General features: G+C 57.9%; 1 protein-coding gene across 8 annotated transcripts in view; it reads right to left on the bottom strand.

The window, feature by feature from the left end:
* Positions 1 to 1,711: 1,711 nt before the first annotated feature.
* COLEC11 (collectin subfamily member 11) overlaps positions 1,712 to 19,991 on the bottom strand; it is a 32,645-nt gene continuing 14,365 nt past the window's right edge. For 2 of the 8 annotated variants that reach the window (XM_081795145.1, XM_081795144.1), the window contains exons 3-7: positions 18,523 to 18,594; positions 6,441 to 6,512; positions 3,557 to 3,610; positions 2,352 to 2,447; positions 1,712 to 2,209 (exon numbers count right to left, since the gene is read on the bottom strand). In XM_081795145.1, the coding sequence (XP_081651271.1) occupies positions 1,800 to 2,209; positions 2,352 to 2,447; positions 3,557 to 3,610; positions 6,441 to 6,512; positions 18,523 to 18,594 (704 nt within the window). In that variant the 3' untranslated portion in view covers positions 1,712 to 1,799. Of the gene's footprint in view, positions 2,210 to 2,351; positions 2,448 to 3,556; positions 3,611 to 6,440; positions 6,513 to 9,231; positions 9,630 to 15,732; positions 15,842 to 18,522; positions 18,595 to 19,991 lie in introns of those variants that run through there. The other 6 variants (XM_081795142.1, XM_081795143.1, XM_081795147.1 and 3 more) reach the window with 6 other exon arrangements.

The raw sequence follows: 19,991 nt of genomic DNA, 5'->3' as shown, positions 1-19,991 counted from the left end.
CCCAGGTAACACCTTTGTGTGCAGCAGGTGGTTCCAGGATAGGACCTGTGAATTTAGGGAACCCAAGCCCTCTTGAGTGGGCAGGAAGCTGCCACCCCTCCCTCTGGAGGGGAACATCACCTCCGTCCTGCTGGCTTGTAACCGTGCCTGCCCATTGCTCTGGAAGGCTCTAGGCAAACATCCTCAAAAACATGGTCCAGGGGCGCCTGGGGGGCTCAGTCTGTTGGGCATCCCACGTCGGCTCAGGTCATGATCTCAAGGCTCATGGGTTCAAGCCCCATGTCAGGCTCTCTGCTGTCAGCACAGAGCACACTTCAGATCTTCTGTTTCTCTCTTCTCTCTCTCTCTCTCTCTCTCTCTCTGCCCCTGCCCCACTTGCTCACGCTCTCTCTCTCCCTCTCTCTCTTAAAACTAAATAAACATTAAAGAATTAATTAATTAACTTGGAGCGCCTAGGTGGCTCAGGCTAAGCATCTGACTTCAGCTCAGGTCATGAGCTAGAGCCCCGCACTGGGCTCTGTGCTGACAGCTCAGAGCCTGGAGCCGGCTACAGATTCTGTGTCTTCCTCTCTCTGCCCCTTCCCTGCTCATACTCTGTCTCTCTCTGTCTCAAAAATAAATATTAAAAAATAATACTTAATTTAAAAAACAAAAACATGGTCCAGAACACTGGCCGGCCTCACTCACAAGACACAAGGAACACTGGAGGCCCCTGGAGAACTGCTCCCCCAACCTCAGCTGGGTCTTCTGTATGTGCTCACGTGTTGTATTCTTGAAACAGGAAGAGGTTTACTTTTTACTAGGGATTCTGACGCACAGAGCGGAGAAGCAGCACAGGTGATCATAGCAGACAGTTCTGGAATGGCTCCCAGTGGACCTTGCCTCCCCATCCTGTGAAATCCCCTCCCTGAGCTGGACTAGACATGGTGGTTCACTCCTTGTGAACAGAATGTAGTGGTGGGACGGCACATCACTTCCCAGACCAGGTCACAAAGGACCATCACGGTCCTGCTCTGGCCCTTCCTCGCGACTCTGACACAGCCAGCCATTGTGTTGAGAGCTGCCCAGCAGAGGGGCCCAAGGGACAATGAGCCGGATCCCGCCCATAGGCACGAGGGTCTGGCTAACCCCAAAAAAGTCCTCATCCACGGGAAGCGTGAGACACTTAATATTTGTTTTCGCAAGACACTAGGTTTGGGGTAAGTTTGGGCAGTAACACCTGAAGCTCCTGGAGAAACCAAGGCAACACAATAACACCAGGCGCTCACCTGTCAGGTCTAGAGGACTTTTCCTTTCCCCGAAACCTGCGTTTGCAGCAAGCAAAATTGTCCCTGCTTGGACAGTAGTGGAAAGGAACATAGATTTTATTGCCATTTACAGGACTATTGGCTAGAGTCACGTGGGTTCTTTTCCAGACAGAAATTCAAAGGAAGACAGTAATTCAAGAGCCCACTACCATTGTTGGTACTTGACGATTATCATGTTTAAGCTTTTATTTTATAGTTGGGACAAAGGCAAGAGCAATTCTGAGTAATGATTCCATAATGAGACTTGGCTACAATATAAGTGATAAAACCTCACTTGAGAAACAACCCCCCGAAACCTCTTTCCTCCCGGGCGCTCGCTCATCTGAGGTTCAGAGGCCGCCGTCGCCCCGCCCCCCAGTGGGGCCCCGCCCCGCCCCGCCCCGCCCCGCCCCGCCCCGCCCCGCCCCGCCCCGCCCCGAGCAGGCGGCAGGTGCGTCCGGGCCCACGCGCGAGCGCGCGCACTGCTCCGCTGGGGACACGTGCGCGGCGCGCTCACACGTGCTCCTTGTCGAACTCGCACAGGAAGTGCATGGTGACGTGGCAGGCCACGTCGTTCCAGCCGCCCGAGGCCACCATCTCCACGCAGTCCTCCTCGTCGTACGCGTTGTTGGGCTCGCCGCTGCGCCACTTGTTGAAGGTCTGCATGGGCGAGCGGTCCGAGTACACGAACGTGCCCTCCCTCTCCAGGTCGTTGATGCCGATGAAGACGCGGGCCAGGCCGGCCTGCGCGATGTAGGCGGCCATCAGCCCGTTGGCCGCCTCGTCCTTGGGCATGCCCAGCGTGCCCCCGCGGCCCTGGCACGACAGCTGCGCGTCCACGTAGCGCTTCTCCTCCTTCACCAGCAGGTAGATCTTGCTGTCGGTCTCGCGCACGCCGGCGACAGCTGCGGGGGGGGGCAGTGCTGGAAAGTGAGCGCTCGCGTTCTGTAAGCACACTCGGGGCGCCGCACGCGCACACCCGCGGGACGCGGACGTGGGGACACGGCCGCCCGAGTCCCTCCGTACTCCCTCCGCCCCGCCCCCCTGGGCTGGGGTTGCGCGTACCATTTTTTATGAATTTCAGCTCCGCCGTCAGCTGGCTGACCTGGTTGTCCGTCTCCCCGATGGCCTTCCTCAGCTGGCTGCACTCACACGGGATGCCTGCGGACGCCGGCCCCTGTGTTAGTGAGACCGGACGGCACCGTGCCCGGGGTAGCAGCCCCCCCCCCCCCGCCCAGATACAAAGTGCATTCGGAGAGGAGCAGGCGGGGCCTTGGAGGCCGGGACACCCAGATAGCGGGCTTCGTCCCCAAGGCGAGGGGAGGGGTGCGGGAACTTCAGCAGGACAGAACCAAGCCCGACCTGTTTTATTTTATTTGTACCTTAAAGTTTATTTATTAAGATAGCGCATAAGTGGGGGAGGGGCGGAGGACGACAGAGAGAGAGCGAGAAAGAGAGAATCCCAAGCAGGCTCCATGCTGTCTGTGTGGAGCCCACACTCACGTACCGTGAGACTATGACCTGAGCCGGAACCAAGAGTCAGAGGCATAACCGACAGAGCCACCCAGGTGCCCCAGAGACCCACCTGTTTTAAAATCGGGCTCTGTTTTCCTGGGAAGGAAGAGGGGAGGTGCAGGGGAGGTGGGTGGAGGGTGGCCTTGTGGCAGCAACTCAGACTGTGGGGTTGGGGACGGCGACTGTGCGGAAGCAGAGAAGCCAGAACATCCGAGGAAATGAGGGCCCAGGAGCACGCCTGCTTGGGATTCCCTGTCTCTCCCTCTCTCCCTGCCCCTCCCTTGTCCATGGATGGACCTGAAGGCAGTCTTGCCTCGTGAGGTGAGCCAGGCAGAGAAGACAAATCCTGCAGAACCTCACTTACATGTGTGGTGGGGGAGGGGAGCTGGAGGCAGGGGGTCAAACGGTGCAGACGCCCCACCCCCACCCCGGCTAAGATAAATGCCCACCAGGGATCCGATACACAAAGTTAACACTGCTCTGTAGCACACGGGACGGCTGCCGAGAGACCCGGTCCCCAGAGCTCTCCTGGCAAGTCCTGCTTTCTTCCGTCGTTTCTTTTTATTGTGTCTACGCGAGAAGACGGATGTTAGTGGAACCTATTGTGGCCGCTTTGCGGTATCTGTGGATCAAACCATCGTGCTGTACGTCTTCACCTTCTCCAGGGAGGTATGTCATTATTTTTCAATGAGATTGGGAGAAAGTGCAAGTTTTAATACATTTTTTTACAAACCCTTGGGCCCCCTGCGCCATACCTGGTTCTCCATTAGGGCCGGGGGGCCCTATGTCACCAGAATCTCCTTTTTCACCTGAAAAAGGCAAGCAAAGTCAAAATCACCAAGTGGAGCTGGGACACGTCACTCAAGTTCAGAATTATCAGGGTTAACAACGTTCCGTGTGTCGTGTCCTAGGATCTTCCCCTGGATAACCGTGTTGTTTCTTCCATGTGTAACGTCCTAGGAGTTTCCCCTGGACCCTCTTTTTGCTGTGAATACAGAGAGTTGTATTCTGTAGATCTCTAATTCTTCAGGCTCTCTCGATGTGACATGGGACACAGGCCTATCACTAGATTTTAGAGACTGCCAGACGATCCTTCTTTAAATCGACTCCAAAAACCCCAGATGTCTCATAGAACAATGTGTAGGTTCATGTCATGAACCTTTAACCCCCTGGGTCGGTAACAACTAACCCTGACTCCTACCTGTGCCCTCATGATGGCAGGGAAACTCAGGGAGAACGTGTCATGTGGGCACTGGGGTGGACCTGGGGACAGTCTCATCCCAATGGAGTAGAGAGTCCTTCCTGAGCCCTCTCCAAGGGCACCAGGGCCCCCACCTGGCCTGTCATGCTGCCTCCTGGAGACAGGATGTGCCATGCAGCCCTCCTGCCCAACCTTGCCCCGCAGCTTATAAAGGAAAGGCGGGGGGGGGGGGGGGGGGGGCCTGGGTGGCTCAGTCGGTTAGGTGTCCGACTTCAGCTTAGGTTATGATCTCACAGTGTGTGAGTTCAAGCCCCGCGTCGGGCTCTGTGCCGACAGCTCAGAGCCTGGAGCCTGCTTCGGATTCTGTGTCCCCCCCTCTCTCTCTCTGCCCCTGCTCCACTCGTGCTCTGTCTTGCTCTCTCAAAAATAAATGTTAAAAATTTTTTTTTTTTTAAAAAGGAAAGGGATTGGACACCACCATGGCCACCAAGCTTCCTGGCTGCCCTAAAATGAATAAACTTTAAAAAAAAAAAAACTTAAAAAAAGTAAAATAGATAAAATAAATATAAAACAATAAAATACACAACGAATGTACAAAGGCGCGTGAGCACTTCTACAGCGCTTTCTCCTCCCTGAGAGCCTAAACATCCAGCTGGCACGGGCGGTGGAGGACCAGTGTCCCCTCCCTCTCTGCAGTCTCAGCACATTCTGTCGGGGGGGGGGGGGGGGGGGGGAAGCGCGCCAGGTCCGTCCAGACGACCCCTGTGACTCTCACCAGCATCAGGGCTCAGGAATGACAGACAGGGCAGCCTGACGAGCACGTGAACTAAGCTGCATGAGGGGCTTGCTGGCAAGCTGTCCCGCGGTGAGACACAGACATGTATTCAGAGCACACGCTGTACGTGAAAAGCACACACACCCCTACTCGTATGCCAACATCCATGGCGCTCTGCGCAGCACCTAACCAGGACCTAACGGGTGGAAACAGCCCAAACCTCTGCCGACAGACACGTATGAATAAGTAAGATGCGGTGTGGCCATGATTCAGCCTTAGAAAGGAAGGAAATGCTGACCTAGCTACAACGTAGAGGAGCCTAGAACACGTTACACTCTGTGACAGAAGTCAGACACAGATGACAAATCTGATAGGGTTCCATTCACGTGAATGACCTAGAACCTGGAGCACAAAGTCATGGGCCCTAAGAGTAGTGGTGAGCACGGCTGAGGGAGGGGACCGGGGGACGCTGCCTCACGATGACCGAGTTTCTCTCCGGGGCCATGAGAACATTTTGCAAACGGTGGTGAAGGTGGCACAACAAAGGTACTTCATGCCACCGACTTATACGCCTGAAAATAGCTAACGTAGCAGATCTTATATGAGGGATGCTTTACCGCGGTTTTTCAAAGCCTTTGCAAAGCACACGTCTCTCCCGGTGCCACGCGGATCTATCTATGTGCTCTTTACGTAAGGAGTGGGGCATCCCGAACAGGGGCTCCCCGGAGCACCTGAGCTCCGCTGAGCTGGCCGCAGCACCCGTCACACTCCTGGCCGAGAACCTGCCGGGGACGGGCTGAGGCCGGGGGAGGTGCGTGACCACCGATCAGAACAAACCACCCGAACCCACTCGCAGCCAAAACCCCCGAGGCAGGTTACTGAGGCAGAAGAAACCCGGCACCAGAGTTGGGCAGGCCACGCGGAACCCGCCCCCTGCGCCGCACCCTCACGTTGCCAAGCCCTGGTCGTCCCCAGCCTCGGCCTCCTCATTAGCACCCTTGGGGGGGGTGGGGACACCCCCGTGGCCTCGCTTACTGAGAGCACAGGGCACACCAGGGGCCCAGGGAGGGTTTGCTGACTGGGCAGGGAGAGAGACAGAGGGGCTGTGTGGCTCGAGGCCACATCCCGACCTGCCTGGGCCCCAGTTCCCTGACCTGCCCGCCCCTGCAGGGCCGTACGGTCAGAGGAGGTCTCGACGCGGACCCAGGCAAGTGCAGGCGTCTCGTCACTAGAGGGCTGCCCTCACTGGCTGTTGCCGTCCTGGGCCCCGTTCGCACTCAGAGACACCCCACAGTTTCAAAAAGTCACCAGAGCTGGAGGTGGACAGACAGCGTTTCCGGAACACCATCCTTCCATTAGTCAAACGGGGCTCCGGCGTCTCGTTAAACTGGTTACGGAAGTGGTAGTGACCGTCCTGCCAAGCACACCAGCCCCGGATCCCCCTCCTGGGTGCCCTGTGCGCCCTCCAGGACAGGAGCCCTCGCCCCGCTATGGTGGGCGCACAGCCAGCAGGTGAGTCTGACCACCACTGCCCGGTGCAAACCCTGAGACCACAGCATCACGTACAAAGCACACAGAAGCACAGCCGCCAGGCGGGACTGGCCAGTCTGCAACCATCCCCTGAGCCTGGGAAGGGATAGGGCAAGAAGTGCGTCGCAAATACCTTTAGAACCAATGGGACCAATTTTTCCATGGCGACCCACACTGCCCTTCTGTCCTTTGTCACCCATGTCTCCTGTAGAAAACAACAAGATCAAAGTTGGTTGGTGCGTAGGTAACCCGGCATGCCTCCTGTTCAACATCGCACACGCACACGCACACGCACACACGCACGAGAGGAGACGGAAAATGTACGTCTGTCCTCTTAGTCTCTTCAAGGTCACATATGTGACGGACCCTGGAAGGTTCTTCACAGGTCGCTGTTGATACGTTTTCCAGAGGAAGACACACCTCGCCTAAAAGTCACACACACTATGGAACGAAGCGGGCCCGCGGTGCATCCCTAATCCTGAACTCAGTCGAGGCCCCTCCGGTTACGTCCATGGACAAGGTTGTCTGTCCTCCGTCCCAGCCCGTCTTCCTGCGCCTGGCCCCAGACCAAGTTGAGCAGACCACACTCCTGCAAAGGGGCACACGGGTCACCCTCCACCGCCCGCTGGTGGGGGAGAAGGAAGGGAAGGAGGAGGGCGAGGAGGATCCTGGGAATGCTCGTAGGGTCACTAGTCTTCCAGCGAGGCCGGCTTACACACCACCTGCAGTCCCATCACCGCAGCTTGGGGGGTCACCAGCCCTGTGCTGCCCCTCACCTCCTCCATACTTCCCATCACCGTAGGCTGGCCCGGTGACTGGTCCTCACGCCATGACCCCAGTGACGTCCTCGTAACAGTCCCCATGCGACTGTCCTTGCCGACCAGCTCACTAAGACCAAGAACGGCCCTCCTCACCCACTCACGGAACCAATCACGTCAGTGGGGGGATTTTCTCAACACTCAGACTTTCTCCCACAAAGTGTCCCGAAACTGTCAGCATCCATACCTGCCTGTCCGCTGGTGATCGCCACAGACCGCAAGCCAAGCTGGCCAGCGTCAAACAACCACGCAGAACATTCGGTAGAAGAAACACAAGATCGGCTTTAATTTAATAATCTGAAACTACATGAAACTCAGCATAAGCAGCTCGGCAGGAGAGACGTGGTCGGAAGGACCGTGTGTGATGCAGATGAGGCTTTGTCCTGCTGTCCTGACGCCCACACTCTCCTTAACCCTGAGGACTTCCCAGCCAAGAGCTCTTAGTTTTGTGATATTCCCTAAGTTCGGGACAGAGACGAGAGGCTTCAGATGAGCTGCAGCTCAAACGGAAACACGCCCGTCACACACAGAGCTGGCTGAGGCTCACACAGGAAGCACACTCACGCCCATTCTCTTACACGAGTGACTCACAGCACAGAGGAGACGCAGAGGACTTGAGTGGCTTGTCCGGGTCAAGTGCCCGGGGTACGGCAGGGCCAGGACCGAGCTGTGACCGCAGATCTGAGACCCCACGGGAGGCGAGGGACACCACAGAAACCGAGGCCAGGCTGGCCCAGCCACCACAGAGGCGACTCGGGCCACAGGACCTGCGGACTGCGTGCTGTGCCAGTGCCAGGGACACAGGGCGACAGGACTGAGACCTGCGGGGAAGATCTGGGGGCGATCAGACACCTGTAACGGGTGTAATAACCAGAGAGGGTGTGAGTAAGCCCTGGGAGGGGCCTGAACCCATGGACCGGGGTGGAGGAAGGATGGAGGGCGGTGGGAGTCAGGGAGGAGAGTGACAGGATGCCATTGGTGCTTGGCCCGCAAAGGGGCTGGAAAGGGGGGCAGACACAGGGTCAGGGGAGGAGGCCCCGGCAGGACGGTGTGGGAGCAGCAGTACCAAATGTCATGGACGGCCCATGTGAGGGGTGACGGCGGCAGCAGGGGACCCCCCTCCCCGGGCACGCGGAGGTGGGGGAGGGCAGGGAAAGGGCGCGGTCCCCTGGACCGCGCAGCTGGGGTGTGGGGCAAGGCTGGCCGTGACTCAGTGTGCCTTGAGGGCCCCCGGCCGGTGCGTCTGCGGTTACTGGCAACAGGCAGCCTGGTGACGTCGCCCCGAGGGGACGGGCCCCGGGGACCCCACTGCAGGAGGGGGCGCCCGCAGGGTCAGAGCCCAGTGAAACAGGTGGGACTGGGCGAGAGCATGAGGCCCGGGGTGGGTGGGGTGGGGGGTCCCAGTGGGGCAGCAAGGAAGGGCGGGTGCGGAGACGGCGCCCCCTAGTGCGGGGCAGCCCCCACTGTGCCAGCCTGGGGCACAGCGGTCCCTGTGCCGCTGAGCGCTATCTGCGCTGCTCTGTCCCCATCCTCGCCAGCCCTGCCTCCCGTCCTCAGCCAGACGACCCTGAGTCGCCTGGCCACACTCCGGTCACCAGGCCGGCCCATCCTGCCGACGGGGTCCACGGGACAGGCTCGCCTTCATCAACCCCAACCGCGAGCCGCCAGGGCAGCAAAGGAAGACGGCCAAGAACAGGTCTCAGGCCAGCAGTCAGCCCCGCACGTGCCTGCCCGGTGATCCCGCACCAGACAGCGCCGCCCGCGGTGAAACACGCCTGACATTCGTCTTCCCCCAGGCCGCGCCCCTGACATTTCCGTTCTCGCTGGAACGGCCGCCTCAGGCCGTTCTTTGTTCATCTAGCGATGACACCTCCCCCCCAGGCAGAGTGTCCCAGCACGGCCTGACCATCACCTCCGCAGGGAACTGAAGTGCGCCCCACCCCACCCAGTGTCCGCTGCTGAAGCCCTAACCCCTAACCGGGGGCTGCAGGTGGGCCTTGGGAGGTGACCGGGCTTAGATGAGGGCACGAGGGTGGGGCCCTGGTAGGAAGGAGAGACGCAGGTGGGGGAAAGAACGCCGTCCCCCGCCGGGGACGAGGTCCTCACCAGAGGCAGCCGGATCTGGACGTCCAGCCTCCAGCACCGGGAGGAATTGATTCCTGGTGACTGTGGCGTGTCCACTCAGCCTCTTGCAAAGAGCATTCTGCGGAAACATCAACGTTCCCTGGGAGGCGACAGTGTTAGTGCTGCGCACGGCCTGTGCGCCCCCTGCCGGCCTCATTCCCCAGGCCTCCCTTCGAAAGGCTAACCTAGCTGTCCCCCAACTCTCCACGGGGCCCCCTTCCTGGGGCCCCGGGAGGGATCTCGAGTGCCGGAGAAGCTGGGCTGGGCCGCAGGACAGGTGTCAGGATGACCTCAGCATGTGTGCCTCTGTAACTGTCGCGAGTCCCCCACACCTGAGGTCCTTTTGCTTTTTTTCACTCAGCGGTCAGCCGTGACGGCAGTCTGCTGGGACATTCGGTGTCTCGTCCTCACGGAGAAGGTCCGGCCCACTAAATACCACACAAGCTCCGAACGGCGCTCCCACGAAGGCAGCGTCCAGAGCAGGACGTCTCGGTGGAGACCGCCCGACCGAACCCTGTCTCCAGATGGGAAGGCAGAGGCCCAGAGAGACCGGGAGGCTTGCACCCGCGCTAACCGGCTGGGCCCCCGCTGAATCCCCCGACACAGGGGCAGGGCCGCCAGATCCGGGAGGATGATGGAGTGCGCCTTCCTGTCCAAAAGCCCGGACACGACAGAGGAGACTGGGAGCCACAGTAGAGCACAGACTGGACGTGAGGGCGGCCTCATCACGTGACTGAAGAGCCTGCTGGCCGCTGGGAAGATCCCACCCCGAAATGTGGGAGGGGATTGTCCCTGAGCCCTAGCCCCGCCCCCCCTGCCCCGCACAGAGAAACTGAAAACAACACCTGGCCCTCTGCCCCCATCCAGACGGCTCGCCTCCCTCCCACACAGGGAAGGGGTGGGGAGAGCCAGAGGAGAGTGCCTGCCTGCAGGTGCGTGGCTGCTAAGTGTTTTCCCCACCTCCACAGAACAGATTAATTACTGATTGATTTCATCAGCGGAAAATGCGCCCTGAGGGTCCCGCACACATCCTGCCTTCTGAGTAACTTAAAACCCGGGAGTAACTTGAGAGCATTTGGCTCTTGGCCCAGCTCGAATGGCACGGCCAACGTTAACGCTGATTCAAGGTCGCTGCTGTCACGTGCCCCCCCGGCCCCTGCCCTTGGAGAAGTGTGGGACCGTGCCTTGGGGGCTCCGGGGAAAATGGGTGCCAGGAGGGACATCACACAGCTCACGGAGCAGGGTGACACAGGTGGTCATGGGGCCCTCGGCACGCTGGCACCCGGGTCTCAGACATCAGCCTCCGGAGCCGAGAGAGAATAAACAGCTGTTGTTTACGCCGCCGGGCCCGTGGTATTTGTCGTGGCAGCGCTAACAGTCCAGTACGCTTTCTCTGCCCCCAGCGAAACTGGGATTCAGAGAGGCAAAGCCACCCACCTCGAGTCACACAGCGAGCTGGGCAGGCCTGTTGTTCAGTGGCCTGGAGCACAGACCCAGCACATGAGACCCCGATCGCAGTCCTTTGCCCATGCAAGCTGGGACAAGTTACGGTCCTCTCTGAGCCTCTGGGTCCTCTCTGTAAAGGGGACCCTGGGTCGCTGAGCACATGGTAACGTACGTTCCGTTCAGACTGAGGTCTCCTTCTCCAGCCCACACCTCGGCTGAGGAGCAGGGGCTGGTCTTCCAGCACCAGAGAGGCTCCCCGTGGAGCCAGTCACACCCAGAAGGCTACACTGCCACGAGCGGGGCTGAAAGTATGCTACGGACTTATGGGAAGACAAACACCACCCCCCGCCCCGGGCTGCCTCGGCCGAGGCTGAGGACACCTGGCCATGGGGACCCGGGACAGCTGCCAGTTGGCCCCGCCTTACCTATCGCCAGACTGTCCCTTTTGCCCTCAACAATGTCCTCTTCCACCGGGCCCCCCTCCACAGGCCCTGAGACGTGGCAAAACCCGATCATGCCACACACCGCAACAACCTTACAGGAGGGCCGGTGTGGGGAAGGGCCGGCCCTGGGGACCTCGAGGCCTGGGTGCAGGTCAGAGACTCCACACCTCCATGCACGGCTCCCACCCGCTGCAGACCTGCTTTCACTGAGCAGAATGAGCAGAGCCATCCTTTGCCGGTGCTGGGCGATGCACACACGAACATACGCACACACGTGCATATACACAAGTGTGCGAGTATGTGTGCACACGCGTGTGCACATATATACATACGACACACTCATGCAAGCACACACCCATACGTGCCAACATAAATGCATGTGTAAATGCGTGTCCTTGTGTGCACACACATACGTGCCAACATGCACGCGCCTATTCCAACATACGTACATACGTAGAAGCATATGCACACCCCATACACCCGTGTGTGTGCACAAGTGTGTGCACGAACACAAATGTATCTTTTATCCGCACACCTCTCGAGGTTGTGAAGCTGGTAAGCACCGGCTGGGCTTGAACCCAGACCAACAGGGCACCCAGGAGGCCCCCCCACACACTCGCCCCCTGCCACAGCCCCTGTGCACTGACCTATCCCTGGGGTGGCTACCGTTCCCAGTAGGAACGTTCTGTCTCTTGGGTGTGTTGGAGACGCAAAGGTAAGAACCATTAAACTCCCCCGAGATGGTCAGCACATTCTCCATAGCGATCCCGGGCGGTTTGTGTAGCTGACTTGTTTTGACTCGCAGACGTTTCTTGGGCAGAGAAATAGTGTGGTAATAAGCCCGGAGGCTCTCACGGGAGCACCGATGAGAACGAGAGCTCTTGGCCTTTTTGCCTGCTTCCGGGAAGGTTTTCTTGCCCTCCAAACGACAAGAAGCTTTTTGCAAAGAGCAAACAAATTTCCCTGCCTCGGATGTAGGAGGTGATTGGAAATGCACCAGACGCACTTAGATCCCGTCCCCGTAAGTTTGAAGAGCTGGTGGAGGCTCCCCAGGGAGCCAGGAGCTGACGTGATGTCCCTCCCTCGTCCCGTCCCACTAATGAGAAGCGTACAAGAGCGTGTCTGTCCTCTAGACACACAGGAGGAACGAAGGAGCGGGAGCAGAGCACAGCAGGCACGTGATTCTGATTAATTTTAATGAAGATCTCACACAGTCCTTTGAAGTGGAGACGGGGGAGAGAGGGCACTCGGAATTCACTTCCTCAGCGATTTTTAACGAAGGGTAATGTGCACGTTGCAGAGCCCAGAAAGCCTGTCACCGACACAGGGTCACCCTCCACCTTGGCGCGCCAGGAGGGCCCTGGCTTCCAAGGGGAGCGGCCCGGGGGCCCCCCTAATCTTGTCCTCCTAGCAGGGCGCCTTGAAAACGTGGATGACACACTTAGCAGGCCGTGTCAGCAGAGCCAGCCCTGTACGGTTTCCACCTCGCTGTGCAGGCTAGAAATGTGCAAATTACGCTTATTTCAGTAAAGGACAAAGGACAGCAGGAGGTTTCTGAAGCCCCTTCTGCCGGACTCTGTTATTTCAGAAAAGGCATCCATCGGCTGGCGGGCACTTTCTCCTGTTTGAGTCCCCCTGGCAGGGGGGCCGCTCCGTGTGCCCACCCGAGCCCCTCCCCCCGCCCCAGCACACAGCAAATCCGCCAGAGGCCCCACGGGACGCGGTTGCACTTTACGGGATCCGAGATGAGAAGGGCACCCAGGTGAGGGCGAGCAGATGTTCACGACCGACCTGCAGCGCAGACGCTGGAACGCTGTTCCACGCGGGAACAGCACCGCCTGGGCGCCTGCCGACGGGTGCCCGCGTCTCAGCCGCCTCCGGAACGGAAGCTGCGCTGTAACGAGGGCCCGGCCGGTTCCCTTGTGCACCACGGTTTGAGAAGCAGCAGCGGAGCAGAGCCAGTGAGAAGAGCCCAGCTCTGCGTGGCGATCCTTGGCCACAGACCCACAGACCCACGTCTGCACCCCTGGGGCCCTCGGCGCAGCAGACAGGGTCACCGCAGATTTCAAAGATGTTTGAAAAGGCTGAATTTCAAACTATTTTTCAGTTGATCGAGGTCTTTCCAAGCGCCGGGTCTCGCGTGAGACCAAGATGAAAGCGGGTGGGTCACGCCCACCACGCACGGTGCAGACTTGCCATTAAAGGCCAGTCACCCGCGGGGCCACTTCCGAAGGACCCCAGGAGAAATGCCCCTCAGGCCTCGATGCCAGAGACAGTTTGCAAGCGTAAGCAGCTCACGTGTTTTGCCAGATGGAGTCCGAGTCCCATTGTCTTCGGGACCTGCAAAGCCCTAAGAGTAGGCGGCAGCCTGGGGGGGGGGGGCCAGGTGGGCCCACGACGTTCCGGAGCCCGCAGGACCCCCTCTGCCTGCAGGTGCTCGTGCTGTGGACACTCACGCTGCTTCACAAAGAGAGGAAGTTTGAGAGTCGCTGACCTAAGTGGCTGTGTCATCCTTCTGGCACTGATGTGAGAACTTTGGAGCTGTCTTGGCGGGTCACCTGACCGAATGCAGAGGACCTCACTGCGTGAATTTCATCCAGATAACCTCATCCGGGGGCTCCTGGGTGATCCAGTCGGTTGAGCGTCCCACTCTTGACTTTGGCTCAGGTTACGAGCTCCCAGTTCGTGGGTTCGAGCCCCGCGTCGGGCTCTGCTCTGACAGCACGGAGCCTGCTTGGCATCCTCTGACCCCCTCTCTCTCTGCCCCCCCTTTCTCTGCAGATGCGTGCACTCTCTCTAAAATAAAAAAAATTTTTATGTAACAATCTCATGTTATCCATACGTATTTTGTGGTGTCCAAAATTTTCTACCTTAGCTGAAACGTAATATGTTGTATTTTAAACATGCCATGAAACAAAACAGAATGGGGAGAAGGGGAGGGAGAGAGATTAGCGGATTAGCCGTGGAGGCAAAGGGCGATCTAAGGGTCCCTCCCACACTTCCAGCAGCAGCCCCGAGGGTGAGGGGCACTCTCTCCACTGTGGGGAGCAGCAGGCCCCCATCAGCGGCTCCTAGAGATCTGCCCGAGATGTGAAGGAGGGGCTGAGCCCCAAAGGCAGCGTTGGGACCACAGATCCATCCAGTCCCGGGACTTCCCCAAAAGGAGGAAGCCCTGCTCTGGCGCACTTGTGGAAAATGACTCGTCGGGGAAGGGACCCACCCTGCAGTGGTGAACAGAGAGGAGGGGAGGGACTCGCCCAGACACTGAGCCAGAAGGACAGGAGGCTCAGGGTGTCGTCAGCACTCAACGAGACCCAAGGCTGTGGAGCCTCAGATGAGAAAGTGGGTTGGAAAGTTGAGGGCAAGACTCTGCACGTGAACCTCCTGGCAGCGGTTGGACCAGGTGCTGGAGAGAAGCTCTGGGGACCCTCAGCAGCCACCGTGAGGCAGGTGGACGATGCCGTGTGCAAGCGGGAGCACCCCGAGAAGGGCGGAGGACCCCACTGCTGAGGCCCGGACGGTGCCCCACCTGGGACAGCCAGATCACAGCTGAGGAAGCTGCAGGGCGGTGCTGTGGGCAGGAAGCCGGCGTCAGGGCAACCGGGTGAAAGCTCAGAATGGCAGCATCGGTCACCAGTAAAATGTGATAGAGATTTAAAAACCAATAAACTTTTGATACTTCTCAAGGAGTCCAGTAATATTTATATGGAAAAAAATGATTCTGAGAAGTGAAAAAAGGCGGCGGTCCCTTTGCCCACGCCCAGGTGGCGCCCGGACTGCTAAGAGCAGACACGTCCCAGACCCCCGGTTCCTGCAATACTCGCTGCTGTCCGCGTGTGTCTCCGCGGGAGAGAAGAGCCTTCTGGAAGCTACAGGTGTTGGAGACCAGACACCAGGAAGAGTGTGGCCGCGCGGTGGCTGTGAGCCACCAAAACCCTCCCGGACAGGAGGGGAGGGTGGGAAAGAGGGTGGGAGGACCCTCAGGCCCTGAGCAGCTGCCACCCCGTGCTGCACAGAGGCCGGGGGGAGGGGGTCTGTGGAGGCCCCGGGAGCTGAGCTCATCCTTCCTGGGAGCTTTGCTACAGGGGAACCGGGCCTGGCACTTCCGAGGTCGTCCACAGCTCTCTCCACGTCCAGCGCAGACCGTGAGGGCACTGTCAGCACGCAGGGTATCTGTAGGAGGCCAGAGACTACAAACCCTCACCCCAGGGACACCTGCTGTAGGTCCAGCCACCTTTATAAAACGCGCCAACATCAAAAATCAGCTCGTGGTCTTTGCCAAAAATACGGAAGGAACGAGGAAGGGGCGCCTGGGTGGCTCAGTCGGTTAAGCATCTGACTTCAGCTCAGGTCATGATCTCGCGGTTTGTGGTTTCGAGCCTCGTGTCGGGCTCTGTGCTGACAGTATGGAGCCTGCTTGGATTCTCTCTCTCCCTCTCTGTCAGCTCCTCTGTAGCTCGCTCTCTCTCTCTCTCTCTCTGCCCCTGTCCCACTCACTCTCTTTCTCAAGATAAAGAAAAGAAACAGCATGCAAATTTATGTGAACAACGTAATCACAACAAAGCAAAAAAAGGCACGAGAAAAGGAAACATACTGAAAATAAGTAGCAGTCTCTGGGTGATTTCAGTATGGCTGACTTTCTCACTTCCGGTATGCATAAACCTTCTATCAGAGCACCTGTTACTGCTGTGCGTTGGAGAGAGCTGAAACAAGGCAGTCACTTAACCAAGGCAGGACTTCACTGCCACTTGCCTGTTGAGCTCAAACACGGTGACTTGGAAGACACATCAGCGAAACGGGATCGTGAGATGAAGTTGCGAGCATCTAGGATTGGGGAGCTAGCCCACTTCCCGGCTGCACAATATAGAATCGTCCCCACAAAGAAGTGGAGAAACATCCTCTTACCACTGGGTAAATTCCATAATTAGTTCCGTAATAAAACAAGAGGTACATGTACAGCACTTTCCACTTTCCGGAGAAGTACGGTAATAAACTGAAAACAGCAAGCGCTGTAGTTCTGAGATACTGTTATCACAACCCAAGCACTTTGCGAAGCACAAGCTGACCACGGAGCCCGCCCCGCCGGCCCCCCGGGGTCGGCTCTCCTCCCGGTCAGCTGGGCCGGCTTGCTGCAGGGGCCCCAGGAGAGGGGCTCCTGCCTCCCTCACTCCTGCGTTCGCTCGGCACACGGATGGAGTGCTCCAGAAAACAGGGGAAGAGTGCATAAGGAGGTACGCACAGATAGCCTTTTTGAAGTATTCTCAGGAAACGTATTCTAAGGAGATATTCAGAGGTAGGAAAAGTATCTTAACGTATCAAGAAGAAAAAGAACCCAAAAGCATTTTTTTAAAGGCTGAAAAAGACACAATAGAAGAACCAAAAGAAAAGAAATACAAATGGCTTTTAAATACACGAAAAGTGACTCTGCTTCATTCATAATAAGAGAAGCAAAGTGAAGCCTCCTAAGGCGGCATTTTCCTACGGTCAGACTGGCAGCTTTCCCACGTCCGCGAGGGCATCGGGCGACGGTTCTTTGTGTTGACCGTGAGAGAGTGCATTGCCTCCATCCTTTGGGAGGGCAAGATCGACCAAAATGTCAAATGCTTGAGCACGCTGACCTGGCGATCACGCTGTTAGAAATTCACCTTCAAGCCGTACTCATACACGCTTAAAAAGGACACATACTGGATCATTCTCTGCAGCAAACCCCCCTCCAGGAATGGAGCCCAGTTGAAGCAGGATGAGTCCACGCGCGGAATCCCACGTCACCACGGGGGAGGAGGCGGGAAACATGTCCGTGCCCACATAGAATGATCTCGGGGACATATTGTTAAGTGAAAGAGGGAAATGCAGATCAATACGTGTACAGTGTAACCGTCTGCACAAAAGGAGGGAGGAATAGAGCGTACACGTGCTTGCCGATTCGATTCGCGGACTATCTCTGAAAAGAGAAATCAACCCAGTGGGGGGGAGGGTGCCAGGGAGCATGGAGTTTCTTTGAACTTTGAGAAGGAGTAGGCTTTGAACTCTGAACTATGAGAATAGTTCATTTATTTTTTTAACTAATTTGTTAGGAGTGAAGGAGAAAACAAGAAATAAAAATCATCAGGGATGATGGAGGCATCGTGACCAAAATACTGAGTCTTGAACGTGAGCAGGGGCTTCCCAGGTGTGTGCCGCTGTCCGACTCATGACTCATGCATCAAAAGGAGCATGTCCAGAAATCATACCTCAAAAAAGTGAAAAAGTAGTGCATATGCTTGAACACACAGTAAAGCCTTGCTTTGTGAGCATAATTTGTCCGAGAATCATGCTTGTAATCCAAAGCACTCGTATATCAAAGCGAGTTTCAAGAACCATTGGCTCGGATGTGATCACGTGACATCCAGTGTCACGTACGGCCCGTATTGCAAGACATTGCTCGTTTATCAAGGTAAAATTTATTGGAAATGCTTGCTCGTCTTGTGGAACACTCGCAGAACAAGTTACTCGCGATCCAAGGTTTTACTGAATATGCTCAATGGCCTTTATCTGCGTTGTTGTAATAACTTTTTGAAAACTGGAGACCACCTAGCTCTCCAGTGTTACGGGATCGACTGGGGGACCAGCTGGATGGACGGCAGCGTAATTCCCAGAGCACAGTGGGTATACGCTGGCACGCGCCTCTACCCCGTCTACTGGGCAGCGACTTCGCGGGTACGATCTATTTCCTGTAGGACTCAGCACGGCCCCCGGGGGATAGGGACAATGACACTGCTGTACTAAGAAGGAAGCAGAGTCAGCAATTAGGGTCTTTTGGCCAAGGTGGGGGAGCCACTGTGTAGCCCCACACACACCAGCCAAGTCTGTCCACTTGGTCCCTTGCACACCCCCATCACTGCTTGCACGCCTCCTTATCTGCTCACACACCTTCTTATCTGGTTAAATGTTCCCATCACTGCTCGCACGCCTCCGTCACTGCTCGCACGCCTGCTTACCTGCCCGCACGCCTCCACAAAACGCTTGAAATCCTCCATAACTTTTGGCACACCTCCGTCACTGCGTGCACTTCTCCATAACCATTGCACAGTCTCACAATTGCACTTATATGTGTAATGTTCACAAATGATCCCCATTTTGCAGAGGACGCTGGTGAGGGGCTAGGCCAGGACTGAGTTTCCATGCACGTAACCACCCTATTATGTGGGAAGGGGCACGCTGCACCCTGGTTCACTCCAAGGTGTCAAATTCCTTTCGAATCCCCGCCCCCCCACCCCCCACCCCGTGGCTCCTGCAGGAGCCAGAGCACCAGCTGTGTCCTCTCGGGCAGATCTCTGAGGGGGCAGATCTCTGAGGGGCCGAGAAGGGCCAGACCTGGGGGAGGGAGGGGGGAAGGAGCGGGTACCTTTCTCTCCCGTGGGGCCGACTCTTCCGGGCCGTCCGGGTGCACCTTTGTCCCCCTTCTGTCCGGCATCCCCTGTGGAAGAAGTCACCGCATTTAGGACCTCGTTCTGGGCTCACGCTGCAGTGTGACATGGGGAGGACTGACAGCAGACGGCTTGTCACCGTATCTGAGCGACCAGCCAGGCCCCGTGGCCTCCTCTCCCCCACCCCAGCCCCCAGGAGATTTCATCTCTCATTCCGACCATCTCCCACCCCCGCAGGCCTTCACCCCTCCTCCCAGCCCCCATCACGACATCTCAAGTTGCCCCGCCCCAAATCTGTGTGGGCTCTGCCTCCACCCCCCCGCCTTCCCTCCGGGGATGTTGTGTGTCCCTCTCTCCAGTCATGCCTCTGGGCCAGCTCGCCCTCTGGTGCACAGCCCTCCCTGAGACCCTCTCTGACTGCCCGGCTGCCCCTCCGCCCCCACGGCCACTCGAGGGGCCCAGGGGTCTCTCAGATCCCCCATGGCCAGGTGTCCTTCTGGCCACGCACCCTGCGTCTGGCTGATGCACCCGGGAAGAATAATCAGGTGCCCACGTCAGCACCGCCTGGTCCCTTCAGCACGAGCCCCCCACCCCCACCCCGCCACCTCCACCCCCACAGCACGTGCTCCTGCTTGGGGGCCGGGCACCTGTGACCAGGTGGGCACATCCGCCTGATTCAGTTCGTTATCAAGGTGGGTCCTGCTCTCAGTCACTCTGCGCGTCCCCAGATGTGTCCTGCTCTCCGCCCACACTACGTGCCCCCGCCTTTATCACGGGTCCGGGCACGTTTTGGTGGCGGTCACCCGCTGTTCTTTTATCCGTTGCTGATTTCATTCAGAACTGAAACAGGGAGATGGGCTGTTAAGTCTCCTGAGACCCCACACTGGCCACAAATGGACCTGATGGTTTTTCCCCAGGGATGAGTCTGTCCTACAACTCTCCTAGTTCCGGTGGCCACACTGATGCTCCCAGACTGCAAGCCCGGGCCCAGCTGTCACCTCGGCTTTTCTGTGTCCCTCATCAGCTAAGTGCAACCCCCGCCCGGGTCTGTGAGGTCTAACTGGCCCTGTTAGAGGACTCCCTGTCCTCTCCGTGCTCTGTCCCCGTCGGACTGGCCCTGGTGACTGCCCTCAGGCTGCCCATGCAGGACAGACGGGCACAGGACGCGGAGGCACCCGGAAGGAGTGGTGCAGGCGTGGCTGGAGCAGAGGACAGGATCCCAATATTGGGGGGACATCAAGGTCCCCCCAGTCCTCCCCCACCCCCCCAACGCACACCTAAAACACAGATCCGATGATGTTATTTCCCTTCCCAAAACCAACAGCAAGCTGAATGTGGTTACAAATAACGTCCCGTTTCTAAAGCCGTCGTCCTCAGTAGGTCTGTGGCCCCCGCGTTGACGGCCACCCTCTCACCTGCCTCTCCAGTTTGCACCCCCAGTTCCCTC

The sequence above is a fragment of the Panthera onca genome, chromosome A3 (assembly GCF_046562875.1).
Source record: "Panthera onca isolate mPanOnc1 chromosome A3, mPanOnc1 haplotype 2, whole genome shotgun sequence".
NCBI classification, from domain to species: Eukaryota; Metazoa; Chordata; class Mammalia; order Carnivora; family Felidae; genus Panthera; species Panthera onca.
Note: the sequence above shows the minus strand (reverse complement) of the source record. Positions and strands in the feature narration are given on the sequence as shown.